The following is a 25,874-nucleotide window of genomic DNA, read 5'->3' on the forward strand; positions in this document are numbered from 1 at the left end:
GCCCTACCCTTTCCTTAATTATTCTCTTGCACTCAACAATGTACTGGTAAAACATATTTGGATTTTCTTTGGTTTTACCAGCCAATATTTTTTCATATCCTCTTTGCCTTCCTAATTTCCTTTTTTACTTCACTCCTGTACTTTCTACAGTATTAAACTTTTTGTGACGGTCATAAGCTTTCTTTTTCTGCTTTATCTTCCTCTATGCTTCTGGATAACCAGGGGGCTCTAGATTTGGCTGTACAACCCTTTTTCTTTATGGAGACATGTCTACCCTGTCCATAGAATCGCACTTTTGAATGCCTCCCACTGATTTGACGCTTTCCCTCTACTACCTGTATTCAGTCCACTTTCATCGCTTTGGAACATTTGTCTTCCTCCATTCTCTCTCTCCCCCTCCCCCCCCCCCCCCCCCACCACCTCTTCAATTTAGACCTTTCACTCCTGTTCTATCTTTGTCCTTTTCCATAATGATGCTAGTTCTAACTCTATTATGGTCACTATCTCCAAAATAGTCTCCCAATGCTTCATTTCCTAAAACTAAATCTAGAGCTGCACCCCCTCTTGTTAGGCTTGTTACATGCTGGCTTAAAAAGTTCTTTGAATGTAGTTCAAGAACTTTGTGCCCTCTGTGCCCTTCACACTATTCATATCCAGTTGACATTAGGATAGTTGAAATCTCCAACTATTACTGCCCTATTGTTTTTGCACTCAAATTTGCCAACCAAGGATGATAGAATTCAGTTATGTGAGAGACTAGAGAAGCTAGGGTTCACAATGATCAGGTTAAGGGGAATTGTGATATAAGTTCAAAACTACAAAAGGTTTTGATAGAATAAATAAGGAGAAACCGTTTCCAGAAGCAGAAGGGTTAGTAACCATGGACAACAGATTTAAGGTAATTATCAGAAGTAGATGTGAGGATAGTGGTTTTTTTCTTAATGCAGTGAGTTATGATCTAGGATGCACTGCTTATAAGGTTGATGGCAGCAGATTGAACAATAACTTTCAATATGTAATTGGATATTTATTTGAAGGGAAAAAAGTGTAGCACTGGGGGGTGGGGGAATGCAGGGGAGTGGAACTCATTAGTTCGCTCTTTTTAAAGAACAGACGCAATAGATCAAATGGTTGCCTCCTCCATTTATATCATTCAATGATCCTATGATTCTTAGAAGTGATGGTCGGTAGAGCTATTAATTGACTGGTCTTATCATTTAACAGATGTTGAAACAAGCCCTGGGTGACAAGAATGAAGCTCATAATTGCAAGGAAGAAGATAAATTGTCTCAACACAGTGACAGCATCACTGAATATAGAAGAATTCAACAGTTGCCTGGTGAGAGTTTGAGCCTGTTGAACTGCATTTTAAATAAGCTTCTGGGGCAGGACCAAGCTGCTAGGGATTTAGAATAGATACTTGAAGCTTGGTCCAGCAGAGCTGAGGGGTTCATTTAATAGAATGCACAACAAAGAAACAGGCTATTCAATCCAACTGGTTAATTTGCTACACTAGCTTCCTTCCACCCCTCTTCACATCAGCCCATCAACATGTCCTATTCTTTCTCCCTTGTGCTCATCTAACTTGCATTTGAAACATCAATGTTATTTGCCTCAACTACTCTTAATGGCAGCAGGTTCCATATTCTCAGGGTAAAGAAGCTTCTGCTGAATCCCTTATTGGGTTTATTAGTGGCTGTCTTGTATTTATGGCCCCTAGTTTTGATTGTCACTACAAATGGAAACACTCTGTCTCCCCTATTGAACTTCTTCATAATTTTGAAGACCTTCATTAACGCTTCTAAAGTGAATCTCATTAGTTTATTTCAAAATCTCTTTCAAAATATTTAAGTATTTTTAATTTTAATTGAGGTATTAATATTTGGCTAGGACAATGACCTATGATAGCTCACTGAATCTGACAGTGAGAGTAATTGGAGTTAATGCATACAAATGAATGCTCCAATTGTAGTCTTTTAGTTGTGTTTCCTGACAACCATTCAGTTTCCTCCTCACTGTTCGGTTCAGTAATTGTTCCAAGCTAATTGATATCATTGGAACTCGTGAGACAAAGTTGCTGCACAAAGATTTTCATCTAAAACATAGACCCTAGCTGTACTGTGAGGGAATTTCTGGGTGTGTCGTGCTTATTTCTTTTTCTGTATCATCCTGCATGTGTTGATTTGCTATTACTGTTGCTAAAAAAGATGTTTTCTGGGTGTGTAGCCCATTTAAGTTGCTGGCATTGTACTTTGGAAGAAATGTGTGGGTGGCAGATGGGCTGGCATAATTGAGAATGTGACACTGTTTGCAGGTGATCCCTACACCAAAAAAGAGTGAACCCTAAAATGCTGCAATCCTGGATTTCTGTCACTAACCTAACCTACCGTCAACCTGACTCGGTGAAGACCTCTGCTGGTGACAACCCAGTGCTGCATAATTGCAGCACAAGATAGTGTTTTGCTAATACTGTACTGTCCCCACGGCTTATAGCAGATGTGTTTGTGAGAATCTGATTCTCTCTCTCTCTCTCTCTCTTTCCCCCCCCCCACCCCCCACCCCGCCCCGGCCGATGTAACCCGACTGCTGAGAGCCTGGAGATGGTGGGCAGTGTGGAGTGGGAATGCGCTATCGTCTCGATCAGCTTTCCGATTTTAAAATTTGTTGTTTGCAATTATCTAAAAAACACATCTTGTATCGTAGTCTGGCACTGTCTGACCTCTGGCATAATGTGAACTGAAATAAAACATACTGAAAACCACCTGGCCCCCACTATGCAATTGTAAAGGGAGGATTACTTGATAATGGCAAGACCTAACCATTTGAATGCAGGAAAATGACACAACCACTCACAGGAAACACTTAATTCAACTTCTGATATTTAGTCCAGTTATTTGAAGTTCAGAAACACCAAGTAGAATGGAATATAATTAGTATCTAATTTATCAAGATTCGGAACTGGTGAGGAAACAAAGCTGTTTCTGCCCAAAATAAACAGAATACTCAACACTATATAGCCTTATCGCTTTTTTGGTTGATTTAAAAGCAAACGTTTAAACATGGACATTTTAAGTGATGAAGGCTGCACTGAAATAACCATGTTTTGACATGGACAGTTCCTGGATGAGAATATTTAGTAAATATATAGTCAATCGCCTTGTAAAAATGATTGTAAATACTAGACTAGTATAACCTCTTCTTTCCCACCTATTATAAAGCACCACTACATACCAGGAAGCCAGCTCGTGCCCGCTCCCTATCACCATCACCACCACGACGCACTGTATCAGCTGAGTTTGAAGGTGCTCTTAACAATGATTCAAAAGGACAAATGAGGAAAATTCGCAGAGAGCTACAAAAAGAAATGGACCAGCAAAGGATGAAAGCAAAGGTAAGTTAGTTGACCCCAGAACCTCACTAACTCTTAACCAAGCCTATATCAGTTTGTAGCACTTTGAATATAAATGCACCCTTAAAGAACCATTTGAAAGACAATGCATTATCCTGTTCATAATGCTGCTTCAGAGAATATCAAGCTATCCTACTGTACAGCCTTTCAAACTAATATTTATCATTATAAAGTAGGCAGTGCTTTTTGTAACTCTATTGGAATTTGAGCAATTTTACTGGATCTTTTATTACTGTGAATGTAATAAAATATTCAGCTATGTTGTATGCATCACAGTGACCCATATCATTCAGTTCCACATTGCTTAGTCCAGTCCTTTACTATTTGAATGTGAGACTTCTTTGCATGTTTGTTATCTTACAAGTTTCACTTTTAAAAAAAAAATCCTCTTTTAAAAAGTTCCGCGCAAGTGTACTTTTAACTTTTCTTAAGCCATTTTAGTCACATGTTCCTAAATTTGTCGAGTTTGAGCTCAGTCGTGATTAATGGAGTCGCATCAAAGTTGGTCTACTGTTCTGAAATTTATTAGATGACTTGATCAAGTATTAAAAGCTGACTGAAGCTTACTGATTAAATTTAATTATATTGGAAACAGATGCTCTTAAGAGAGTACGTCATACAGGAGAGTTGTCAAAGCACTAGCACCTGTGCGAGTAATATTCGATGTCAAATTTTGGGTTAGGCATGTAGTGTTTTACAATTCTATATATGTGACACAAAACATTTGGCAGTGAGATTGAGGAGGAAACCTGTGGATAAATTGTGATGAGATCTTAAAAAAATTTTAAGAAGCGTTGGATCAAAAACCACTTTACCTAACAGCAACTGTGGGTGTACCTACACCCCACAGAATGCAGCAGTTCAAGAAGTGGCTGGCTCACCACCACCTTGGGCAATTAGATATGGGCAGTAAATCCTTGCCTTGCCAGCAATGCTCACATCCCATGAACGAATAAAAGGAAAAAGGGCAAATGGGTGAAAGCCTTATCTCCTGTGGTGGGGGAGTCAGTGGTGTCCAGTCATTTTATTTAAAATTCAGTTTTTAAAAAAAAAAGTAAAACATCAAGGAGAAACTTCTGTATGCAGAGAATGTTGGAAAGATACAATGCTATTGATTATATCTTTTTAAAGGAAGAGTAGAGAGGCATTTGAAGCTAAGAAAGATGCAGGGCAATGGAGAAAGTGTGGAAAAGTACATTTCTATTTTACCTGAATGAATAACTTGATGGACTGAATGGATTCCTTCTGTGCTATAAACTTAAATCCATTGAAGTACAAGGAAATTATATTCTGGACAATGTGATGGACGTGTACACTGATGACACCCAGTTCTAGCCTCTCCACCACCACCTCTGACTCCTCCACCACAGTTGATAAATTGTCAGACTGCTTATCAACATCTAGTACTAAATGAGCAGAGGTTTCCTCTAATTAAATATTTGGAAGACTGAAGCCATTGTTTTGGTCCCTACTCCATCCCTCTTCCTGGCAACAGTCTGAGATTGAGCCAGTCTGCTTGTAACATTTGGTATCATGTTTGACCTCAGGATGAGCTCCAATCTTATATTTGTCCCATCACTAAGATTGCTGATTTCTACCTCTAACTTTGCCCCTGTCTCAGCTCATCTACTGCTGAAACCCTCATTCGTGCCTTTGTTAACTTTAGACTCAACTACTCCAATGCACACCTGGTTGGTCTCCCACATGGTTCTCTCTATAAACTGGTCATCCAAAACTCAGCTGCTTGTGCCTTAACTCGCACCAAGTCCTGTTCATCTATCATATTCGCTGTCCCACATTGGTCCCTGGTCAAACAAAGTCTTAATTTTAAAATCTTCATCCTTTTTCAAAATTCTTCATGGCGTCAACCCTCCCTAGCTCTGTAATCTCCAGCCCCACAACCCTCAGATATACCTATCTAATTTTGGACTATTGTGCATCCCCAATTTTAATCATTCCATCCTTGGTGGACAAGTCAGCCTGCTTGATTGGCACCCCACCCACCATCACTCAGTCAAAATCCTGGAACTCCCTACCTAACATCACTGTCTCTGTACCTACACCTCATGGACTGTAGCAGTTCAAGAAGGTGGTTCACTAGCACCTCCGAGGGCAATTGGGGATGGGCAATAAATTCTGGCCTAGCCACCAGTGCCCACATCCTGTGAGAGAGTTTAAAAATTGTACCCATGCCTTCAATTGCCTAAGACCTAAGTTCTGCAGTACCCTCCCTACACCTCTGTCTCCCTGGCTGACTGTCATCCTTTAATACACTGCTCAAACCCTACTTTTTTGACCAATTTTTTGGTTATTTGAATTAATATCATCGTATGTGGCTCGGTGTCATATTTTGTTTTATGATATACCTGTGAAATACTTTTATGTTTAATTACATTAACGGTGTTATAGAAATAAGTTAATGACGAAGACATAACTCTCCAACTCATCAGAGTTCCAACAGGTGAAACCCAGCAGCATCAAAAGCCTAGCTGGTGCTGGGAGCTGTACAAAAGCCTAGCTGGTGCTGGGAACTGTACAATCAGCAAAGTGATGGAAAGTGATTTTTTTTAAACCATTTCACTCCCATTCTACTAAACCATGTCAAAGCTATTAGATAATTTGTTGATAGTGGATGTGAAAACCAATCATCATTCTGGTCTTGTCAACCGCTGTTAATAGTGATGGTCCCTGCATAAATATTTTTTGACTTTTTTTTTAAACCCCTGCAGGCAGTGAGTGAGTGTTACAGAGAAGATCTGGAGAACTACAAAATAAAAGAGAAAGCTAAAATTGAAAAAGAGAAAAGAAGTGTCAAGAAAGCAGTGAGTCATAATGTCTTAATTTGATTTTCTTTTTAAATTACATGTTCAGTAAAGACGATCAGTAACTAGGCTAGCAGCTTATGCCTGTTTAAATGTTCACAAAATGTGGGCATCGCTAGCAAGGCCAGCATTTGTTGCCCATCCCTAAACAATTGAGTGGCTTGCTGGACTATTTTGGAGGGCAATTAACAATCAGTCACATTGCTGTGAGTTTGGAGTCACATATCAGTTTGAAATAAGGATGGCAGATTTCCTTCCCTAAAGGACATAGGTTGGACACAATCGCAAGGCTAATTTATTTTGTATTAAGTTAATAAATTTAATGCGTAATGAATGCCACAATTCACACACTACCTTGACACTCAATATTCAGTCAATGTTTAATTAGCTGTTGCTGTTTGCCTTTAAAATATTTGCACTAACTCATCACATGGTGCCTTGTGATGCTCCAGTTTCTAAATAAAATGAGCAGACTATTCCTTTCGTGTACTTGACATCTGTTCTACATCTGCTATGAAGGAACAAGAATATAAAGAAAATATCTTCAAAGAAACTCTAAAAACCCCACAGCCGACGAAAGTTTACTCTGCAAAAACCACACCACGAAAGCCTAAGCACAGCCAGTGGACACTGACAGGAGTGGCAAAGCCAAAGAAAGCAACTCCAAGTAAGAATTCAAAGAAATAGCTTGATTCTGCTGGGTGGAAAATTGTGATTGAGAGAAATGTGTTAACTTGTGGAACCACCAAGGATAATTGTACAGAACGTCAACCTTGGGCCAAAATACACTGGATACACCAGCCCCAGAACCCTTCGAACTTTGCCCTAGTATTTGCTGTTGTAATTTTAACCTGTGTTTTTACTTGTTTCATTCTGTTAAGTTCAGAGGGCTGAGCTATGAATGTCTGCTATAGCCATCAACAACATGCACTTGTATGGATTCCTTGGCGTAACTGAGCCTACCCGGGTGGATCATGAAAGGGAGGGAGAGGTGAATGGATGCCGAGCAGGTGCCAAGGAAAGCGTCTGGGCAGGTGATCAAAGAAGTGGCTAAACATTGGGCTTGGACAGAGATGAAATGAGTTGGGAGGATTTGGGAATAGAATGCTGGACCTTGATGGCAGAAAACTCTGCCGTTGATTGTGGAGCCAGGGGAAGCAAGAAAATGAGCAGTGAGTTGGATTCAGAAGATGGGTGAGTGAGGTGGGATATAATAGACAACTGGAGCCATGCTTTTAAAACAGCTGTAAAAAAAAAAAGGATAAAACTTGGGAGAGGGGGATTAGGAGATTAGTTTTTAAGCTAATCAAGATGGCCCACAATTGGAATAATGTAGCATGTTTTCAATTTTTATGTACTTGTATTAAAGGCAAGTTATGTTGATGGAAGTAAGTAAAATTGATCATGACTCTCCAGTATCAGCTTTTACTCAAACTGGCTCTCTTTCAATGCCCACCACCTGCCAACAACAGCTTTATCAGACAAAATTGGGAATGGCCATTCCTCTTTTTTTATCTTGGCATCAGCAAAAAGCATACATCTCACTAAACCTCATCCATACCTTTAAACCTCATCCATACCTTTAGTCACCTGCAGACCTGGTTTTTCCAATAGAGGCTACTTTTGCCCTTGATGGAGGATGGACTTTACCCTACCTGTTAGCACTTTGCTAGCCTCAAACTCCACTTAAAACTAGCTTCAACTCATCCATTGCCTGCTTCCTATCGCACATTAAGACTGTCTTCAGTCCTCTCTAAACTTCCTCTTTAACATCTTTTCAGCTCTGTGCATTTTGGGGTGGTTGGACTATGTGCAAGATCATCCGCTCCCTTTTCCCCCACTACCTGTGCAGAAGTAGACCATTTGGCCCATCGTGCATGTGCCAGCTGATTGAAAGAACTATCCAATTAGTCCCAGTCCTCTTTCTCCATAGCCCTGTAAAATTTTCCTTGAGTATTTATTCAATTCCCTTTTTGAAAATGATCAAATCATTTTCCACTGCCCTTCCTAAGGCAGTGTATCCCAGATAATATCTCATAACTATTTTTTGTACATTAAATGTAATGATTTACTCTATGGGGAGGTAAGTTTTTATATGCTTGGGTATTACTCCAATCCAAGTACAAGCTCTTTATGAACTGTTTATAGTTTATAATTAGTGTGGTTGATTTTTGTTGGAGTCTTTTTTGGTTGTTTCATACCAATACAGCCAGCATCACCCTGTACTCCATGAGTATAGTGAAATATTAGACATGGCAGCAGGTTTATTCCAACATAAATGGCACTGTCTGTATAAACTGTAACTTATTCAAGGTATCGGGGCTCAAGTGTGCTTATTGCTGCCCTCTGGTGCTAGTACCTTGTCTTCATTGGTTGCTGCCATCTAGTGCATGGTTGATGAACTTCACAAAGTTCTGTAAAAGACTCAAAGGTTAACTGTCTTTCTCTCCACAGATGCTGTCAGATCTGCTGAGTTTTTCCAGCAATTTTTGTTTGTTTCACAAAAAAGAACCTGCATGAAATCCAACACCTGCACATACTCCAATCTGACGCTGATCAGGGTTCACTGCTCTGAATATGATGCTTGAATTATGTATTTTTGAGCTTTAATGTGCAATTTTCTCTAGTCAAGGATATTTAAGTGTGTCTTTTGGTTTTTTTTTGCAGTGAAGATACAAGATAATGACCTCCTACCTTTATTATTGGAAGAGTTTCCTTATCTTCCAATATCGCCGCACACTCTGAATCGAATGTGGAAGCAGCAATTTAAGCAGATAGAACAGTTGATCAAGTCCGGTCTTGACCAGGACCGGAACCAAGCCAAGCTTCAATCAGCAGTGAGTTGAGTCTCGTACCTCATGAGCTTTGTTCAAGATGACTAACCAAATCTACATTCTTTTTGCGCTGTAGATACTTGCTTTTTGCTTGCTTCTGATAGCCTGACCAACAATGTGTGTGGGGAGGTTAATACGGCTTTTATATTCCATGTTTGCTGGGACACCAACTGAGCACACTGTACACTCCTGATACCTCTCCAATGACAACTACTCTCATTTTTCTCAACAGATTGAAGATGCCCAGAAAAAGCACGATCTCCTGATTAGTATCATTAAAAAGGAGCAGGATCACAACCAGCGTCTGGTGAGGCTTGCTAAAGGATGCAATCATGTGTATTTTTAAAAACTTAAATACAATTTTTAATAAAGCCTCCCTTTAACTCTTCAATACTGTGCCTGATGCAGAAAATAAAATCTTTACTGACACTACCGGAGGGGGAAGAAACCTTAGTCTGATCTTTTTTCTTCAGCTCCTTGGGGAATGCATTATTTGTTTTAGCTGTCTCACCAGGAGCTATCTACTCTAGTTCCATTTTTCTCAGTAACACTGTTTGGCTTCAAGTGCAGCTAATTTCTTAAGTGTCTGCTCCAGTAGCTCCTTGTACAACGGTTGAAAACTCTTTGCATGAAAATAATCCCTTCTAAACAATCCTCCTTTCTGCTTCACCTTCAGAAGGAGTTTAAAGAACGAATCCGACAGCAGAAATCTGCCCAGAACAAGATGAAGGAGCAAAGGCAGCAAATTGCCCGTGCTAAGAAATACTATACTGATTACCATGTTCAACTGCGTGCAAAAATGATGCGAGCGAGAACTCGGGAAGAAAGGGTGAGGCACGAATCTGTACAGCACAGGAGTGTGTCTATGAATTAACATGTTCATCTGTGTTACCAGGGGTAAATCTGCACTGGCATCACACTGAGGGTTCATATATAATGAAGCAGATCATTTTGCATTGACACCTCTGTTGTCAGTGAAAAGTGGAATCCTTGGCTGGAATGAAGCAGTGAAACTCCTACCATTAGGGAGCTTTGCTCCCTAGTCCAGCTGGACCCCCATTCCACTTTGTATTGATTACTGTTTGCAGGGGTACTTCCCCCAAGTGTGCATTACAGGCCAATCCATTTGCACATTTTGTTTCTAAAAACTGCCTCTTCTCTGACTCACTTTCTGGCACTGCCCTCACTTGGCTCCATGCTTAACTGTCTCCTTGTAACCATAGATTTCCTGCCCTGTACAGCCAACATCTTTTGGGCCTCCTGCTATTCTAATCTGCATTGTCCCGCTCCAATCACCTTTTTAAAAGCTTCTTTACGATTTCTGTCCTCCTTCCCACCTCTAATTTTCCTGGATGAGCCTGAACTTCCTCTAATTGTATTAAGAGCAAAGACATCCTGTTTGACTTGCCTCCAAAGCTGCTCACTATAGCTGCAACTTCAGTATTTTGTTCTGAGCTGAGGTTCAAACTGTATTCATTACCAAGATTATCTACAGCTACAATGTGGCCGTTGCTTTTTTAAAATTCATTTGTGGGATGTGGTTGTCATGCCCATCCCTAATTGAGACAACCAAATTGCTGTGGGTCTGGAGTCCCATGTAGGCCAGACTAGGTGAGGACAGCAGATTTCCTCCTCTAAAGGACATTAGTGAACCAGATGGGTTTTTAATGCCAATTGACAATAGTTTAGACTTTTAGTTCCAGATGTTTTATTGAATTCAAATTCCACCATCTGCATAGGTGGGATTTGAACCTGCGAGCATTACCCTGGGTCTCTGGATTACCAGTCCAGTGACAGTACCACTATGCCATCACCTCCATTGATCCATTTCCTTTTTCTTCCATGTTTTACCATTGTCATTTCCTTGTTTGGCTCCTGATCATTCTACACAAACAACAACTTACAAAACCAGTCTCTCCCACCTGCAACATTTTGCTACCTTGAAGGCACCATAAGTACATGATTATTAGTGGCCACATTACAAATGTGACAAACTAAAAAGTGCTGTTGCAGGACATGCATCTCCATAAACACCAAAAAAAAGTACAATTATTTAAGAGAATTTTTATTTTTTAAAAAGAAAAACTTCATGGTGACCAGTGTTTTTAATGTAGATAAGTTACTGGAAATTTTACATACTGAGTGCAGCAGACTAATTAGTTACTTTCCTGATTCAAAAGATTTTTAAAAACCTGTTTGAGGAGGGTTTGGAAATTCAGAAACAGAGACTGCGTGAATTGAAGACTTACACTAAAGAGAAACGTCAGGAGTACAAGAAACAACAAAATGAAGAGCTGCAGTCGATGGAGAATTACTATAGAGATCAGGTATTTGAATAGGGATGAAAACCTTGTACTAACGTATCTCTATTTTGATAACACATGTACCTAACATGGAAGAGTAAACTCTTTTTTTATGTAGTATCTTTTGTGACCTGACTTCCCAAAGCACTGCCATGGGCAATCAAGTATTATTTGAAGTGCAGTGCAGAGAAATGGTGAGCAAATTGGCTACTGTAAGTTTCCACAAGCAGCCATGTAATAAATTACCAGATACTATTTAATTCTCAACCCCAACATCACAAACATTAACTGGGACAATGGAAGAACTCACCTGCTCTTTGAAATAGTACCATAGGATCTTTCATGCAAACTTGAGGGAGCAGATGGGGCTTTGAAAGGTGGCAGCACCCCCTCAATCCTAGTGCTGTGCCAACCTGGTTAATGTGCTCATGGCTGAGTCAGAAGATCTTGGATTCAAGCCCCAATCCAGCTTCTAGATTGCTGTCACTATGCCAAGACTGATTCCTTAACAAGGGAGCTTATGGCTAAAAGGACAAGGTGGGTCTAATATCTGTCCTACCACTGATGTTCACATCACCTTTACCCTGGGGAAAAAAAATAGTAGACTGAAGTTGTAATCTATTAGTTTTCCCCACACCCACCTTTTATTATGTACACCGTAGTCAGTTTGCAAAACACTGGAATAGACTGAACCTTTTCTCTCATTTCCACTACACCATAATGAGGAGAAGGTGATGATTGCTTTGACAGTGATTTAGTGTGACTTAAATGTCCTTAAAATATCGTACCAGCAATTGGAATTTTTTTTGACATTATGAAGTTCTCTAAAGATTTTCTCTCTGCTCTGGAGTAAAATGTTCTAATAACGAAATTTACAATTTAATATCTGGGAGATTGTGTACTGGGTGTAATTTTATAATTGGTAATGATGCACTTACCAACTGAAAAAAATCTTTTGTTTAAACCTAGTTTTTAATGTTGGCTGAAACTCTGGCACAGGAGCAACAGAAAGTTAACATCCGAGAGACCGCACAAAACAAGGTAACTTTATTTTTCTTTCACTCTATCACCACTTTTTCTGTTAAATAAAGCATACTTACAGCCATTCTCTCCATCAGAGACTATCGAGCAATTGAGATTTTTGCAACCAGCTTGCATTTCTCCATGAAAATTGTATTGTGAGGGAAGCAGTAGAGAATGTTTTTGTAACAATGGCAGGTTGTAGACATTTTAAGCTCATTTTACTCAAACTTGTTGGCTCCATTACCATTATTTTTATTTGTATTGGATTACCTACTGATAACTGGTCAATGTTTGAATCACATTGCTGTTACAGCCTTGCTGAAAGAGTCGAGGATTTCGGATGAAAATTAGTATCCCTTGCTGTAAGTTTGAGGCTGCTGGTTACTTAAATTACTAAAGCTGTTTGAATCTCTAGGCTCTCCAAAAATGGAAGAAAGAACTACGTGCAAAGATGGAGAAGGAAATCCATGAACTCCAGGAAATGATCATACGGGATGATGATGATGTGTACTTCAGAGAATTGGAGGCAGAAAGGGCACAGCGTCAACTCCAGATGGCATCATTTCAACACAGTAAAACTCCTTTATGAAGATTTGCTATTCTGAGGAATAAGTTATTGGGAAACTATTCAAAGGGCTCAGGTAACCAAAGCACAACAATACTTTCCTAAAGCCTCATAATTGCATTTATTGGCCAACCAGGCAGAGAAATTAAACAGATGTACATAATAAGGAAAATATATTCAACTGGAGCACAATGAGATTGCGTACTGAGATCCAGACTCATCTTTTAATGAACTCTTGAACAAGTTAAAATTCAAGTAGGAACAGATTCTAAATAATTGCTGATTGTCTAACTTCTACATCACTGTACATTGTATGAAAACTTCACTTATGTACTATGCTTGTTTTTGAGATGTTTTAATTATAAATACTGCTTTAACAATTACTACCCTTCCAGGGTGTTATCCTGGGTAAATAAGCAGATCTTTCTACACTGTGTCACGGTCTCAAAATGCTGGCTGTTTATTTCATGTTAAGATTATGTTGTATGACTATCCTCAGCAGCACATGTATATGCAATGGTTTGACACTAAAACTGTAAAGCTCATTTAATCCAAACAATACTTTGTACATTTTTATCTTGTACAGTGGATAACCATCTATACGTACAAATTTACTAGCAGATGAAGGGCAGTTGTACTTATCTAACTTTTTCTACGTGATCATGTTTTCAGACTAATTTATTAAATCTTTTTCTAAAAATGGTGCTTCTAAGCAAACTCTTGCTGTGATCTTTGAGGCAGTCTGTTTGATGCTTGCTGATACACAACAGTACCTGTGTCGTACTTAGAAGGGATGTCAACACAAGTTAAATATTGCTCAGCTATTCTATTCACCAGGTTTACAAGATTTTTGGTAAAGTTAAAGCACATGCAGGTCATATTTTCCTTGAGCTGTATGTCATAGGTTGAGTATTTTAAACACTTTGGCTTAATTCAAATAACACAAAGCAGTCGTTTCCAAACATTCCTGCAGCAAATTTAAGTGAAAGCCATCAGAACTGCTGAAGCTGCGAGAGTCACAGGTTTGATACAGCTGCTGCACTGTTGTTTACTTCATCTGTTTACACAATTCTTATTTCACAAGGCTGATGGCTGTTGTTGCCTCTGTCCATTGGGCATCTGCAGCAGAAGGTTGTGTTTCAAATCCCATGTTATCTAGGCAGACATTTCAGTCCAGTACTGAGAGGGCACTGCATCTTGCAGAGGCCTATGGATTTTCTCTGGGCCAAATATCATCAACACCACTTTTGAAGTATTACAGCAATGGGAATCAAGGTCAACTATGTCACCTTTTATTGTGATAATGGGGCCATGGGCTACTTACAGAATCCAGTGTTAGTGTTAAACCTGGAACCTACAGCACATTATAAAGAGAAGGAATAAACTGAAATTGTAACACTGGGCAAGAACTTGTGGTTAACATCCTTTCTTGAGAAGGAAGAGTCACTGGAGAGGCCTCATTATAACCATTAGAATGTCACCATATGCCAGTTAAACTAGTGATGCTTTTACCTTAACAGCCACTGTTGTCTCTGGATTGTTACTCCAGTTGAATGTTTTTACCATGTCAGCTGGGAATCTTAAATTAAGTTAAAATCTGGAATACAAAGCTAGTATTAGTAATGGTGAGCATGTAACTACAGCTTGCTGTTAAAACCCATCTGGTTCACTGATGTCCTTTAGGGAAGTAAATCTGCTGTGCATTTGGAATCACATGTAGGCCAGACCCAGTAAAGGTGGCAATGTGGCTGACTCTTAACTGCCCTTTGAAATGGCCTAGCCAGCCATTCTGTTACATTCAAGAAGGTGGATGGGGAATAAAAACTGCCCTTGCCAGCGATGCCTACATTTCACTTTTTAAAAAGTGCATGGTTGTACCATTGTTTTGTGGGAGTTGCAGCTAAAAAGGTGGATCAGCTCAGATTTCCAAGTAAAGAGCAAAATCTAAGGGACATATAAAAACAGAAACTGAAGAATCATCATAGGGACTCCAAACATGAACTCGGCTTCTCTCTCCACAGATGCTGCCAGACCTGAGTTTTTCCAACATTTTGTTTTTATTTCAGATTTCTGGAATCTGCAGTATTTTGCTTCTGTTAAATTTTTTGTTAAAAAAAAAGCACCAAAGCCGCTGTTGGCAGGGGTGGGGGGGGGGGAGGCAATTTTCAGTTTAAAGCCCCACTTCAATGTTAGCTACATGTATGCATGGTCATTTACAAAAGCAAAACAATTGAATTTAGTGCGGTGGAGAGCTAGTGATAAGGGCGGGATGCAAAACTTCTTTGATCTTGTACTTAATATTTTTTGTTTGGTGTATTCAAGATTTCAAATTTCATACATGCATTTTTACATGTTCCTAATAGGAAATATTGCAAAAAACACGTCACCTTGACAGAAAATTCAGCTATAATTTCTAGTGTCAGCATAGGACATGCATGGTGCAGATTTATCAATAAAAAGTAGCTGTTGCTGTGTGGAATATTGTCTTATAACATTCTGCCAGATGCTCGCTGGAATACTCCCCCACACCTATCATGCAAGTGTCTGTCTGGATATTGGAGAATCTATTTGAAAGACTGGTACTAACAGAATGCATGGTAACCAACAACATGTGTTTGATGTTGCCATTATTTTTTTGGCAATAGATAGGCCATAGTTTGAACGATAGACATCTATACCTCAAATTCTGACAACAAAATAAAGTCAGCTGTAAATGTTTAAAGGAACATTCATCAATGCTATTTCCAGAAATGTGTCATTCAGCCCATCAAGTTTGTGTTGGTATTCTTCTCCACAATCTGCCTACCTCGATCCTCAATTTTTTTCTTACCCTTTAACATTTCTCTTTAAATTGACTATTTCCTTTTAATTGTTTGTGGCATTAAATTACATCTGTCCAACCACAATTTTACTAAAGTTTCCAAGATACCCCTTTATTGAATAAAGAGCATAATTGTCTTGAATCTTGGTATTGAAATGGTGTGAAATTAAAACAATTCATTCTTGATGAGAAAATGTATAAAACCTTGGTTAGACTACACTTGGAGGACAGTGAATACCTAGTGGCCATTTTATAAAAATATAGAAGCACTGGCAAAAGTGCAAAAAAGTTTTACTAGAATGATACCAGAACTGAGGGCTCTTAACTATCAGGAAAGATTGAACAGGCTGGGGCTTCCTTCATTCAAAGAGATTTGGTTGGGGGGCTGTTGCAATCTGATAGAGGTCTCAAGATTGTGAAAGTTTGAACAGGGTAGAGTTAGAGGTGTTCTCATTTCTGGATGAGACCAGCTCTAGGGGTCATAAATATGACGGTCACAAAAAGATAGCAACTAATAAATCCAATAGTGAATCCACGATATATTTCCTTACCTAGAAAGTGGTTAGAACGTAGAACTCACTATCAGAATGAGTGGTTGAGGTGAACAGTGTTGATACATTTAAGGGGGAGCTAGATAAGCCCATGAAGGAGAAAGGAATAGAAGATTATGTTGATGGGATTAGATGAAGAGAGCAAGGAAGGGGTTCACAAGCAGCAAAAACAATGATATGGACCCTTGGCTCCATTGGATCGAATGGCCTCCAGTGAAACACAAACCCCATTTAGGTGCAATGCCCCCTATCTGTGAGCTTTCATTTAGTGATGCATCCAAGACCAGTGAACTATATTTGAATTATCTTTTGTTCAGACACAAATATTTTAAGTAAATGGCATTCTAATTAAGCAAAAATGATTATTGAATATATGTTTAAAAACTTGATTGGGATTTGAGATTCAATTTAAAATCAGAAGATTTAACCATTCTTTAGTTATGTGTGATTGATTCTCCTAATTATCCTAACTTAGTCCACAGAACTAAGTTTACAGCACTTGAAAAGCAATTCTATAAATATGAATTAAAAAGACAAGACTGGTCAAGTAATTTAAATCTGTTGGAAAATATCAAATTAAAGCACTGTAATTAATGATAAGTATCAGATGTATAGAATAACCATCTGATGGCCAGGAGCAGATCACAGCCTTCAACTCGCTCCAATTCCTTGTTACTTCGCAATTTATTATGTGCTGTGAAATAAAATTTTTGGTTTAATTTTGTTTGTGGCTTTTCTGTGTTTGTCAATCTAATCTGCTAGTAATATACCATCACAGTAAAGAAATTCTAAACCGTCATCTTTACAGCATGACTTTCAAGAAGTAACTAACCAATGATTGTAGTCTTTGGCAAGACAAGTTGAGAAAGCTGTTTTTAAAAAAAATATATACATGGCATTCAAAAGGGTACAGAGGAGATTTATTACAATGGTACCAGGCAGGAGGGACAGGTTTTGTGGAAAGACGGAAGAGCCTGGGATTATTCTCAGAACAGCAAAGGTTAAAGGAAAATGTGATATGTAACTGGCAAAAAGTCAGGGGAGAAAAAGAGAATTTTGTTTTTATGCAGCAAGTTATGATCTGGAATTCACTGCCTGAAAAGGTGATGGAGGCTAATTCAATAGTAACTTTCAAACAGTAATTGTATATATTTACTTGAAAAGGAGAAATTTACAGGGTAAAGGGGAAAGAGCAGGGGAATGAGACCAAGTGGATAGCTCTTCAGAGTCTGCCCCAACACAGTGGGATGAATGTTCTGTACTGTGTCAGTGTGATTCTGAAGTATTTGCAATGTGAAATACTACCACTTTTCCATTAACTATAACAATGTTATTTAGAGCGATCCTCACCTACATGAAGTGTTTGGCAAAACCCATTTATACAGATCATTTCAAAACACACACTGTTTCAAGAGTGGTATTATTGCCATTTTCTAACACTTTCTATAAAAATATTGCCCTATTAAGGATTTTTCTTACCTGATACTAGAATCTATAGTTTTCTTTTGAAGGTCTTACCCTTGTCTCCCAGAGACCCAGTATTTCTGGTCAAGTGGCCAAGAAAGGGCAATTTAACTGATGCCATCAAGAGGCACCACAGAGTCAGCACTAGCAAGTCAATTTTTTGGTTCAGGATGCTCGTGCAAGGGCTCCCCTTAGATGGCTCCCCCTAGATGGCTAAGTGGGGAGACAGATCACAAGCTGTGGTGTTTAATCATACAGACCTGGAAAGCATGATTCTGCTTTCACCTGAAATGAAATGTTGCCAGCTTTGGTTGGACATATTGCTGGAAATTTCAACATATGACCTCCCACCTCCACCCCAATCACACAATCTTTTCTCTGTCTCCAAGGTTTTTATAGCTAACAAACAAAAGTATCCAAGGAAATTAAAAACTTTTTAATGCCCCAATGAATTTTCTCCCCAGTTGCTTGCAGCAGTGTCCAGGAACTTAAATCTTAACCCCTAGAGAGTCCAGGAAAAACCTGGAAGGTTGACATTTACTTACCAGTAGTGGATAGTGATCAAGGGTGGGAATCCTTCATTAAGGCTACTGAAACCATTTGTGGAACATCTCCAACTCTGCACTGGTTGAGATCAGTCAACACAGCAGACTCTAGATCAAACCTGGGACCCTTTCCACTCTGAGTGATTCACTAGTTAGTGCAGTTGCGTAATGATCTAATTAATTCATATTAAGTACAAATTAAATCAAAGGAATTAAGTTTTAGGATCAACTGTAGCTTGATGTCACTTTTTCAATATTGATTTAATGACAATGGCTCAGCAGTTAATAAACAGAAGGCGAACATAAAACTGAACTGGTTATGCTGTGAGGGTGCAAACAGCATACACTTTATTGCTCATTCTGCATGGGTACACACGCAAACGTTTGCTTCCATACAGTTTTTTTTTTGTTTTTTTTTAATTATTAAAGCCCATGTAACAGCGGGAGTGAAATACAATGTGTTAACAATGCTAAAACACTCTGTAATAAATACAAAATAAAATGGAAATGAGAAAAACCTAAAAACAAAATAAAATATGGTGTTTTTAAGAACTGGGAAGTAAAGCCAAGGGATTAATTGTAAACTAATTACATCTATATAAAAGAAAGATTTGAACAACTGGTAGACAATATTCTATTAACCAATAAGTGTTACATACAGTGAACTGCTCCTGTCTGCTATAACATATTATTCGTTTTTTTCCCGCATATTTCAAGTCTGTGAAGCCATGGGTGCATGCTAGGAGCTATCAGCTGTATGATGAAGCATGCGTTTTATTACAAGAGCAACACTCTAATTGCTGACTTTAGCTTTTACTTCTGGGTACATAGCCCGTTTTAAATCCATTATTGATAAACTTAGGTGTAGTGTTATGGATGGTTTCGAAACATATCATGAAAATAGACCACGTGTGCATTGGACATTTATCAGAAGAACACAGTTGTAAATGTCCATTGGAGACTTTGTTCTGGGAATGGGATGTCAGCTGTCAACCTTTTAGGATGGGAGGGAGGGAAGGGATTGGGGAGGAAGAGGTCAACAAACCGAACAGAACTATAGTCCTAAGATGTGCAAAAAGTGGTTTAAAATAAAAGTTAAGATATAATTAACTTAAAAGTTGTAATAGTCACAGTATTAGCCTCAGATTTATATATCATGCCTCACCAAGACTGTACAAAGCACCATTGCAGGACACTTTCCTGTTGGATGATGCTCTTGCAATTGATAGGCAGCAGTGCAGGGCAAAAAAATATAAGATTGCTGTATCAACAGGTGCTCCCAGTACAGAAATACTAATTGACAAGAATGTCAACAGGTTATAAATATATTAAAACTCATGTGAATGTATAGGATCTGAAGAACATTTCCTATCATTAAAATTACAAAAAAAATACAATGATCTCAAACTCTTTATAAAAAAAAGTCAATGCGGGGTCTTGAGCTGCCTCAATTTAATATACAGGTCATAATTCAACTATAGATAGAAAAGCATAATCGAGAACAACTCTTCAATTTATATATTTAATTTCCACTTTAATAATTGTTGTTGGCTATACAATGACGTTTCCCTCAGCCCAGCTATAACTAATAAAAGGTGGAATGTAACTTTCACCCTTCATTTAATGTTAGAAAACGTTCTGAGAGCATAAACCAACATAGCATTGTAGAGTGTTGCCGCTTTTAATATACTATAAAGGAGTATTTATCCCTTAAGTCACGTAAATAATTGATGCAATAACAAAAGAAAAATGACAAAAGAAACTTCCCAGTTAGCAATGCTGGCTGGTAATATGCAGTTCATAAAAAGATTCCTCCGTGTCAATTTGGGAGGGGTTGGAGAAAAGTGGTTATGGCTGAGTTGGCTGAAATGAAGTGGAATGTTTCTCCTGTGATGATCTTGTATAAAAAAACTGGACTAACAGACATTGACTCAAGTCTGCAGCACGCCAGGAAGAACATTGATAAAACAAAAAAAAAACCAGCCTATTTTCCATTTGAGAATCCATTTGGAATATTAAGTTTACTAGAGCTCAGTTACTGTACTGTTGATAACTTCTATGCCTCACACCCAAATGAACGACCAGTAGGAAAAAAGGTGCAATTATGGTATAGTCACGTCAGCCCAACAATAGTTTTGTTGTACCGATTGCTGCAGTCTACATCATGATGCATGGGGGCATTAATAATTAGTAAGGAGTAGATGGGCTTAAGACAGATGACTAAATTGTTGTAGTAGTCTTTTAAATCAGAAAAATGCTATCAAGAATACTGCTAACTGGTCAAATCATAAAAAGCTAGCAGTCTGTAATTTTCCAGATATTAGTTTAGCAGCTGATAGTCTCATGGCAAAAGCCAGGTGACCGGTTTCCTCAAAGTTCCCTAATCATCCAATCCCTCTTGCTGTCCTCTTGCTAAGTAAGGGATAGACATCCTGTATATTCCAAGCACTGCTGGAACCTCGGCAGGAGAAAGCCCTCAGTGACAGGTGTGTATGGAAGTCTCATGATTCACAAAGCAATCATTCCACAGCAAACCCACAAGTCTCTTCGATGGCTGTTAGCAGCTTCTCATAGAGTTTTTCATAGTTCTCGTAGGGAGGAATGTCAATTCTGTTAAAGCTACGAAGAAAACAGTCAAGAGATGTGTTTTACTATCCAGATCTGAACAGCCCATAAATCATGCCACAGCTGCATTGCCTCAAAGTTTATTTCTCAGTTGTCTTTGACATAAATGTGCACAATTGTTTTCCTTATTGTCCACAATATCCCTCTAAGCTGTCTTCATAATCTTTATAGGCCAGATATAAATCACAGTACAAATTATGCAATAACTTTCATTTCAGTGCATGATGCTGTAATCTGCTTACTCCAGGGAACAAGAGTGCAAGAGCTGCAGGATGATAGAAAATTATTAATGGCAGATTCCAATTATAAGACTATCCCCTCATTTCTGTAATGGATTCCTGCCAAGCCTTGTACAAATTTAATGGGATGGGTTGACTGTGCCAAAATATTATCTTACTCATTATGCTATACTGATCATTGCTCCATTTTAATTAGAACTTTTCACTTCCATTTTCTAGTTTCTCTTTAATTCTAAAGGCAACTTGAAGATAACACTTTTTTAATTAAAAAGTTAACAGAAACCATGGACAAAAAAAGCTCAATTCCCTACCAGGTATGTGCTTTGGGGAGGTTGTTGGTGCTGGCATCGATTTGGTGAATGGTGAAGAGCCTTGGGCCTGCTGCACCTGCAGTAACATGAAGACTGTTTAAATATCATTAAACTTAATATGGACAAAAACATTACTAGTTTCACAGTATTTTAGCTCCAAAGTTACCGCACATTGTAAACTAATGCCTCTTTTCATCCCAAAGTAATGTTGAGAAGCTGATAGCTATTTCTTCCCAAGTCCCTCTTGAACGCACAGGTAGAGAGAAGTGATCAAGTTTACATTAGTTTTTTTACCACACATAGCTATACATAGCCACAAATTCACACTCACCTTGTAATGCTTTAAAACCCTGCAGAGGAACTCGAGAGGATCCCGTCACAAACTGGAGCAATCGAGCTCGCCTTTCCTCATCAAAAGACTCCACTGCTTTCCAGAACCACTTAACAATATTGCTATCTGGCGTACAGTGTTTTAACCTAGTGTTTGATTTCCAGTCATTGATATCAATCTTGCCAAGTCCGCAGATAATTAGCTGGGAAGAGCCAATAAAAAACAAGCCAAATTAACATGTGGAGACAGTTCTACCTACTCCAGACCATTACCTACCTAGTTAAGGTAGCTTAACTGCTGTAGCTACACTTTAATAAATAGCTTCACGTTTTTTTGACTCCAATAAGCCTACTTTAATTCTGCTAGCCTCATCCCATGTACTAAAAATAAAATATTACTTTATGATGATTTTATCTATACCACAGGACTATATTCAATTTTCCGTATGTTATTTTAGCTTTTGATACTCTACTTCATTTATCTTTCTTTGCCTGTAAAGCACTTTGGGGAGTCCTGAGGATATGAAAGAAGCTGTATAAATTGAAGTCTTCCTTTCTTACTTTAGAATCTTTCTCTTGAACCCGATATTGCATCTTTCTTACCATTAATTTGATTTCTTCCCTTCTTTCAGGTGTCAACTCTCTCACTGAGTCATTGTTTCACATGCAACAGCTGCCCCTAGTGCTCAAGCAGCACTATCCACGAACCTTGATAGTGTTGGCAGGCTTCAGAGGACAACATAGCCTAACCCAATTCTGAGGTCACCCTGCACCTACCCACACACATGTACTCCAACTTCTAGTATGGCTAGCAGTACCCTGTTAGAGACATCAGGAGTGGGGTTGTGAAGAGAGATTTGAGCAGAATGGGTTGATACTGTCTGAAATTTAGAAGAATGAGAGGTGATTTCACTGAAACGCAAAGGATTCTGAAAGGCTTTAAGAGGGTCGATGTTGAGAAGCTGTTTTCCCTGGCTGTAAAGTCTGGAACTGGGAGCATAATTTCAGGATAAGGAGCCAGCCATTTAAGACTGAGATGAGGAAAAATTTCTTTACTTGAAGGGTTATGAATGCTCAGTCTTTGAATATATTCAAAGTGGAGACAGACAGATTTTTGAACTCTAAGGGAATCAAGGGATAATGGGGTTCAGGTGGGAAAGTGGAATTAAGTTGGAAGATTAGCCATGATTTTGAATGGCGGAGCGGACTTGTGATCTACCCCTGCTCCTGTTATGATGAATCCTGGTCAATTTCCATAACTCAACTGTTGCACCCCTCCCTCCACGGCTGTTCACCTGAGATTAGCTAACTCAGCAAAGACCAGCAACTGATGCAGCGGTTCAAGAAGGCAGCTCACCACCACTTTCTCAAGGGCAGTTAGGGATGGGCAATAAATGCTGGCCTAGCCAGTGATGCCCACAACCCATGAATGAATATAAAAAATACATAGGCACTTCCTGGGCTTATAGCTCAAACAGGGGCATAACTCTGGGCAATTAGATTGTCTCCAATACTGTACTTTAAAAATAACATACACACAACACTTAAGTTTGAGGCTATTTTTAAATCTTTAGATCTTCACCCCCCAGTTCATTTTCTTTAAAATTACAAAGTGGAAGTGGAGGAGTACGAATGCACAAATACCAAATGCCCACTAAGGATGGGTGACATTAGAGACTTGATCAAATGCCAGTTAGCTGCTTCAGAACCAGCACGCAGTGGTGACACACACACTTCTTGGTGGAAATCTAAAATGGCCAAGGTTTGCAATCTAAAAGCATGAATCCAGCTGTAACCTCTATTTACCTATACAACAAGGGCAATGCAAAAAAGTTCATGGTTTACAACAACGCACCATCAAAAGATAAAACATAACGAATGTGAAAATCAATCTATTTAAAAGGGGTTACATTTTCTCGTTTCAACAGGAGATTGAATGACCCCAAGCACAATGAAACAGGTACATATGTCTGAAACGCTAATACAGTGCCCAAAAGGGTAAAAACAGAGTACTCACCTCCAACTCCTTCTCATCAAATGTTTTCAGCAGATGCTGTGGGATCACCTCATTAAATCCTTTCTGCAGAGCAAGAAACTGGGCCTCGATACCTCGCAGAAATCGCCAGTTCACGTATAGCCTACGACAGGAAACATTTCCTCAAATCAGTGTGTTTCACATGGGCTCTGATGCTGCAATTGTAGCACATCACAGAAAGGCTAATCCATTAGGTTGGGCTCTTCTTGTCTGAATTTCTGACAGATTTACTCAACTGTTGGCAGCTCCCTTCTGTTCAGTGCAAGAAAATGGGTCTTTGCCACAACCTCAGCAGCTTTCAGGTCTTTGCCATTTGATGGACTGAAAAAGTGGATTCCCCAGGTGGATCAGCTGGTAAGTCAATGTGAAGCCAGGTCACATAGATCTAAAGACACTGGATTTGATTCCTGACTAGTGCTGAGTTAGCTGACCTTAGTCAGAAAGCAGGAGGGAGACAAGAATTGGCTGCAGCAGGCCTGCAACAGGGAGCAGATTCCTGCTCCAGATCACAATCCATTGATTCAAAAGCACAATTAAAGCTCATGACCTGAAATGTTCATTCTTTTTCTCTCTCCACAGATGCTGTCAGGGGTGCCGAGTATTTCCAGAATTTTCTGTTTTTTTTCTCAATCCAATGAGCCTTGCTGGAAAGTCCACTCATTTGAACAGAAGCAGGCATGGCTGTGATTCGACCCCTGACATGTCTTAAGGGAGGAACAGGTGACTTTGGACCTTGACTCACAAAGCTCTCCAGCATTGAATGTTTCCTCAGTTCATATCTAGATCTGTTGTATACTATTTGATAAGAGATTGCTATTATCAGTCAATAATTCTATTAATGTTGCATCATATCATCAGGATGGTAGAAGGTAAATTAGATGGATCTTAGTCTCTGAGCATCTAAAAATTCCTATCTTCCCATGCTTCCTGCAGAAGTTCACCCCTCCACATTGCACTCAAGGCGGTTGCAGAGGGGAAGGGTCTGTCAACCACGCCCTTCCAGAATATGCCTTTGCAAAGAAAGTCTGGAAAGAGATTCAGTGGTTTTTGTCAAAGTTCATCCCGAGCAGCTCTGTGATGCAGGGCTCTATGCTCCAAGGACTGTTCCCAGGGATGCATGCTGATATAAACATCAACTGTGGCTGGAGGACCATCAACTAGATCCCGAAACTTGGTGGTCTCCCAGTGTAAAGAGTTGTCCTTAACTGAGTGTTGCAGACTGGCACATCCCAAAACTTGGACTACGTGCTGAGGGACGCACTAAAGCTTGGGGCAGCCGCAGCAAAGGCGCAACAGGGAAAGGGCATCATCTAAGGCCTTTCAGCCATAGTATACCGAAGGGCTAGAAACTGGCTAAAACTCCTTGGGCTCTATATTTAATATGTAAAAAAATTGTAAATATTAACTTTAATTGTAATTGTGATGAGTAACATACAGTATTGGAAGAAACTGATTTGCTTTGCACCTGACGTAATGTCAACTTTGAATAGTCATGCAATATACTTTAATAAAATTCATAAAAGTACATTTTTGAAAAAAACTCTTCAATCACCCCCCTCTTGGCTCAGAAATAAACAAGAGGTGCTCTGAATGGGTACCAAGCAGAAACTGGCATCTGTGGAACGGTACCCAAGTCAATTCAAATTTTTAAAATGCGAAAAAAAAAGTTAGGATATGATACAAGTAGTAGTTTTAAGTTAAAATTAAAAATGAGAGATAGAAAGAAACAAGGGGGAAGAGGGTGAGCACAGGTAAAGTGTTTATGGATTGTGACAGAGCACTGCGTTTTAGTTGTTCAGTAGTTTTGGGTTAATATTAAAGTAATCAAAATGTTACTCCATCTAGAATTTTTTTTTGAAAAAAATCTGTATATTTGTGCTGTTTCACCTTCAATAGAGCATCACCTAAAAACCTACAAAATTGGACCAGGGCTGAAATAAAGGCAATGAATAAAATTCAATGCAGATTGGGCACTTGTTGACTCAGTGAAAACCCAC

At 39.0% G+C, this 25,874-nt stretch overlaps 2 protein-coding genes across 6 annotated transcripts in view; one reads left to right on the forward strand and one right to left on the reverse strand.

Moving 5' to 3' along the window:
- The window catches only part of LOC144699883 (centrosomal protein of 95 kDa-like), a 57,472-nt gene extending 43,816 nt beyond the window's left edge, over positions 1-13,656 (forward strand). For both annotated transcript variants that reach the window (XM_078571226.1, XM_078571228.1), the window contains 10 exons: positions 1,225-1,339; positions 3,219-3,391; positions 6,139-6,231; positions 6,751-6,898; positions 8,899-9,068; positions 9,298-9,372; positions 9,742-9,894; positions 11,246-11,392; positions 12,338-12,409; positions 12,807-13,656. In XM_078571226.1, the coding sequence (XP_078427352.1) occupies positions 1,225-1,339; positions 3,219-3,391; positions 6,139-6,231; positions 6,751-6,898; positions 8,899-9,068; positions 9,298-9,372; positions 9,742-9,894; positions 11,246-11,392; positions 12,338-12,409; positions 12,807-12,980 (1,320 nt within the window). In that variant the 3' untranslated portion in view covers positions 12,981-13,656. The remainder of the gene's footprint in view (positions 1-1,224; positions 1,340-3,218; positions 3,392-6,138; positions 6,232-6,750; positions 6,899-8,898; positions 9,069-9,297; positions 9,373-9,741; positions 9,895-11,245; positions 11,393-12,337; positions 12,410-12,806) is intronic.
- Positions 13,657-18,646: 4,990 nt separating this feature from the next.
- Positions 18,647-25,874, reverse strand: part of smurf2 (SMAD specific E3 ubiquitin protein ligase 2) — a 218,273-nt gene continuing 211,045 nt past the window's right edge. For 3 of the 4 annotated variants that reach the window (XM_078571231.1, XM_078571230.1, XM_078571229.1), the window contains 4 exons: positions 23,860-23,980; positions 21,844-22,045; positions 21,513-21,588; positions 18,647-20,956 (listed from right to left, as the gene is read on the reverse strand). In XM_078571231.1, the coding sequence (XP_078427357.1) occupies positions 20,857-20,956; positions 21,513-21,588; positions 21,844-22,045; positions 23,860-23,980 (499 nt within the window). In that variant the 3' untranslated portion in view covers positions 18,647-20,856. The other variant, XM_078571232.1, reaches the window with a different exon arrangement.

The sequence above is a fragment of the Cetorhinus maximus genome, chromosome 24, assembly GCF_964194155.1.
Source record: "Cetorhinus maximus chromosome 24, sCetMax3.hap1.1, whole genome shotgun sequence".
Classification (NCBI taxonomy): domain Eukaryota; kingdom Metazoa; phylum Chordata; class Chondrichthyes; order Lamniformes; family Cetorhinidae; genus Cetorhinus; species Cetorhinus maximus.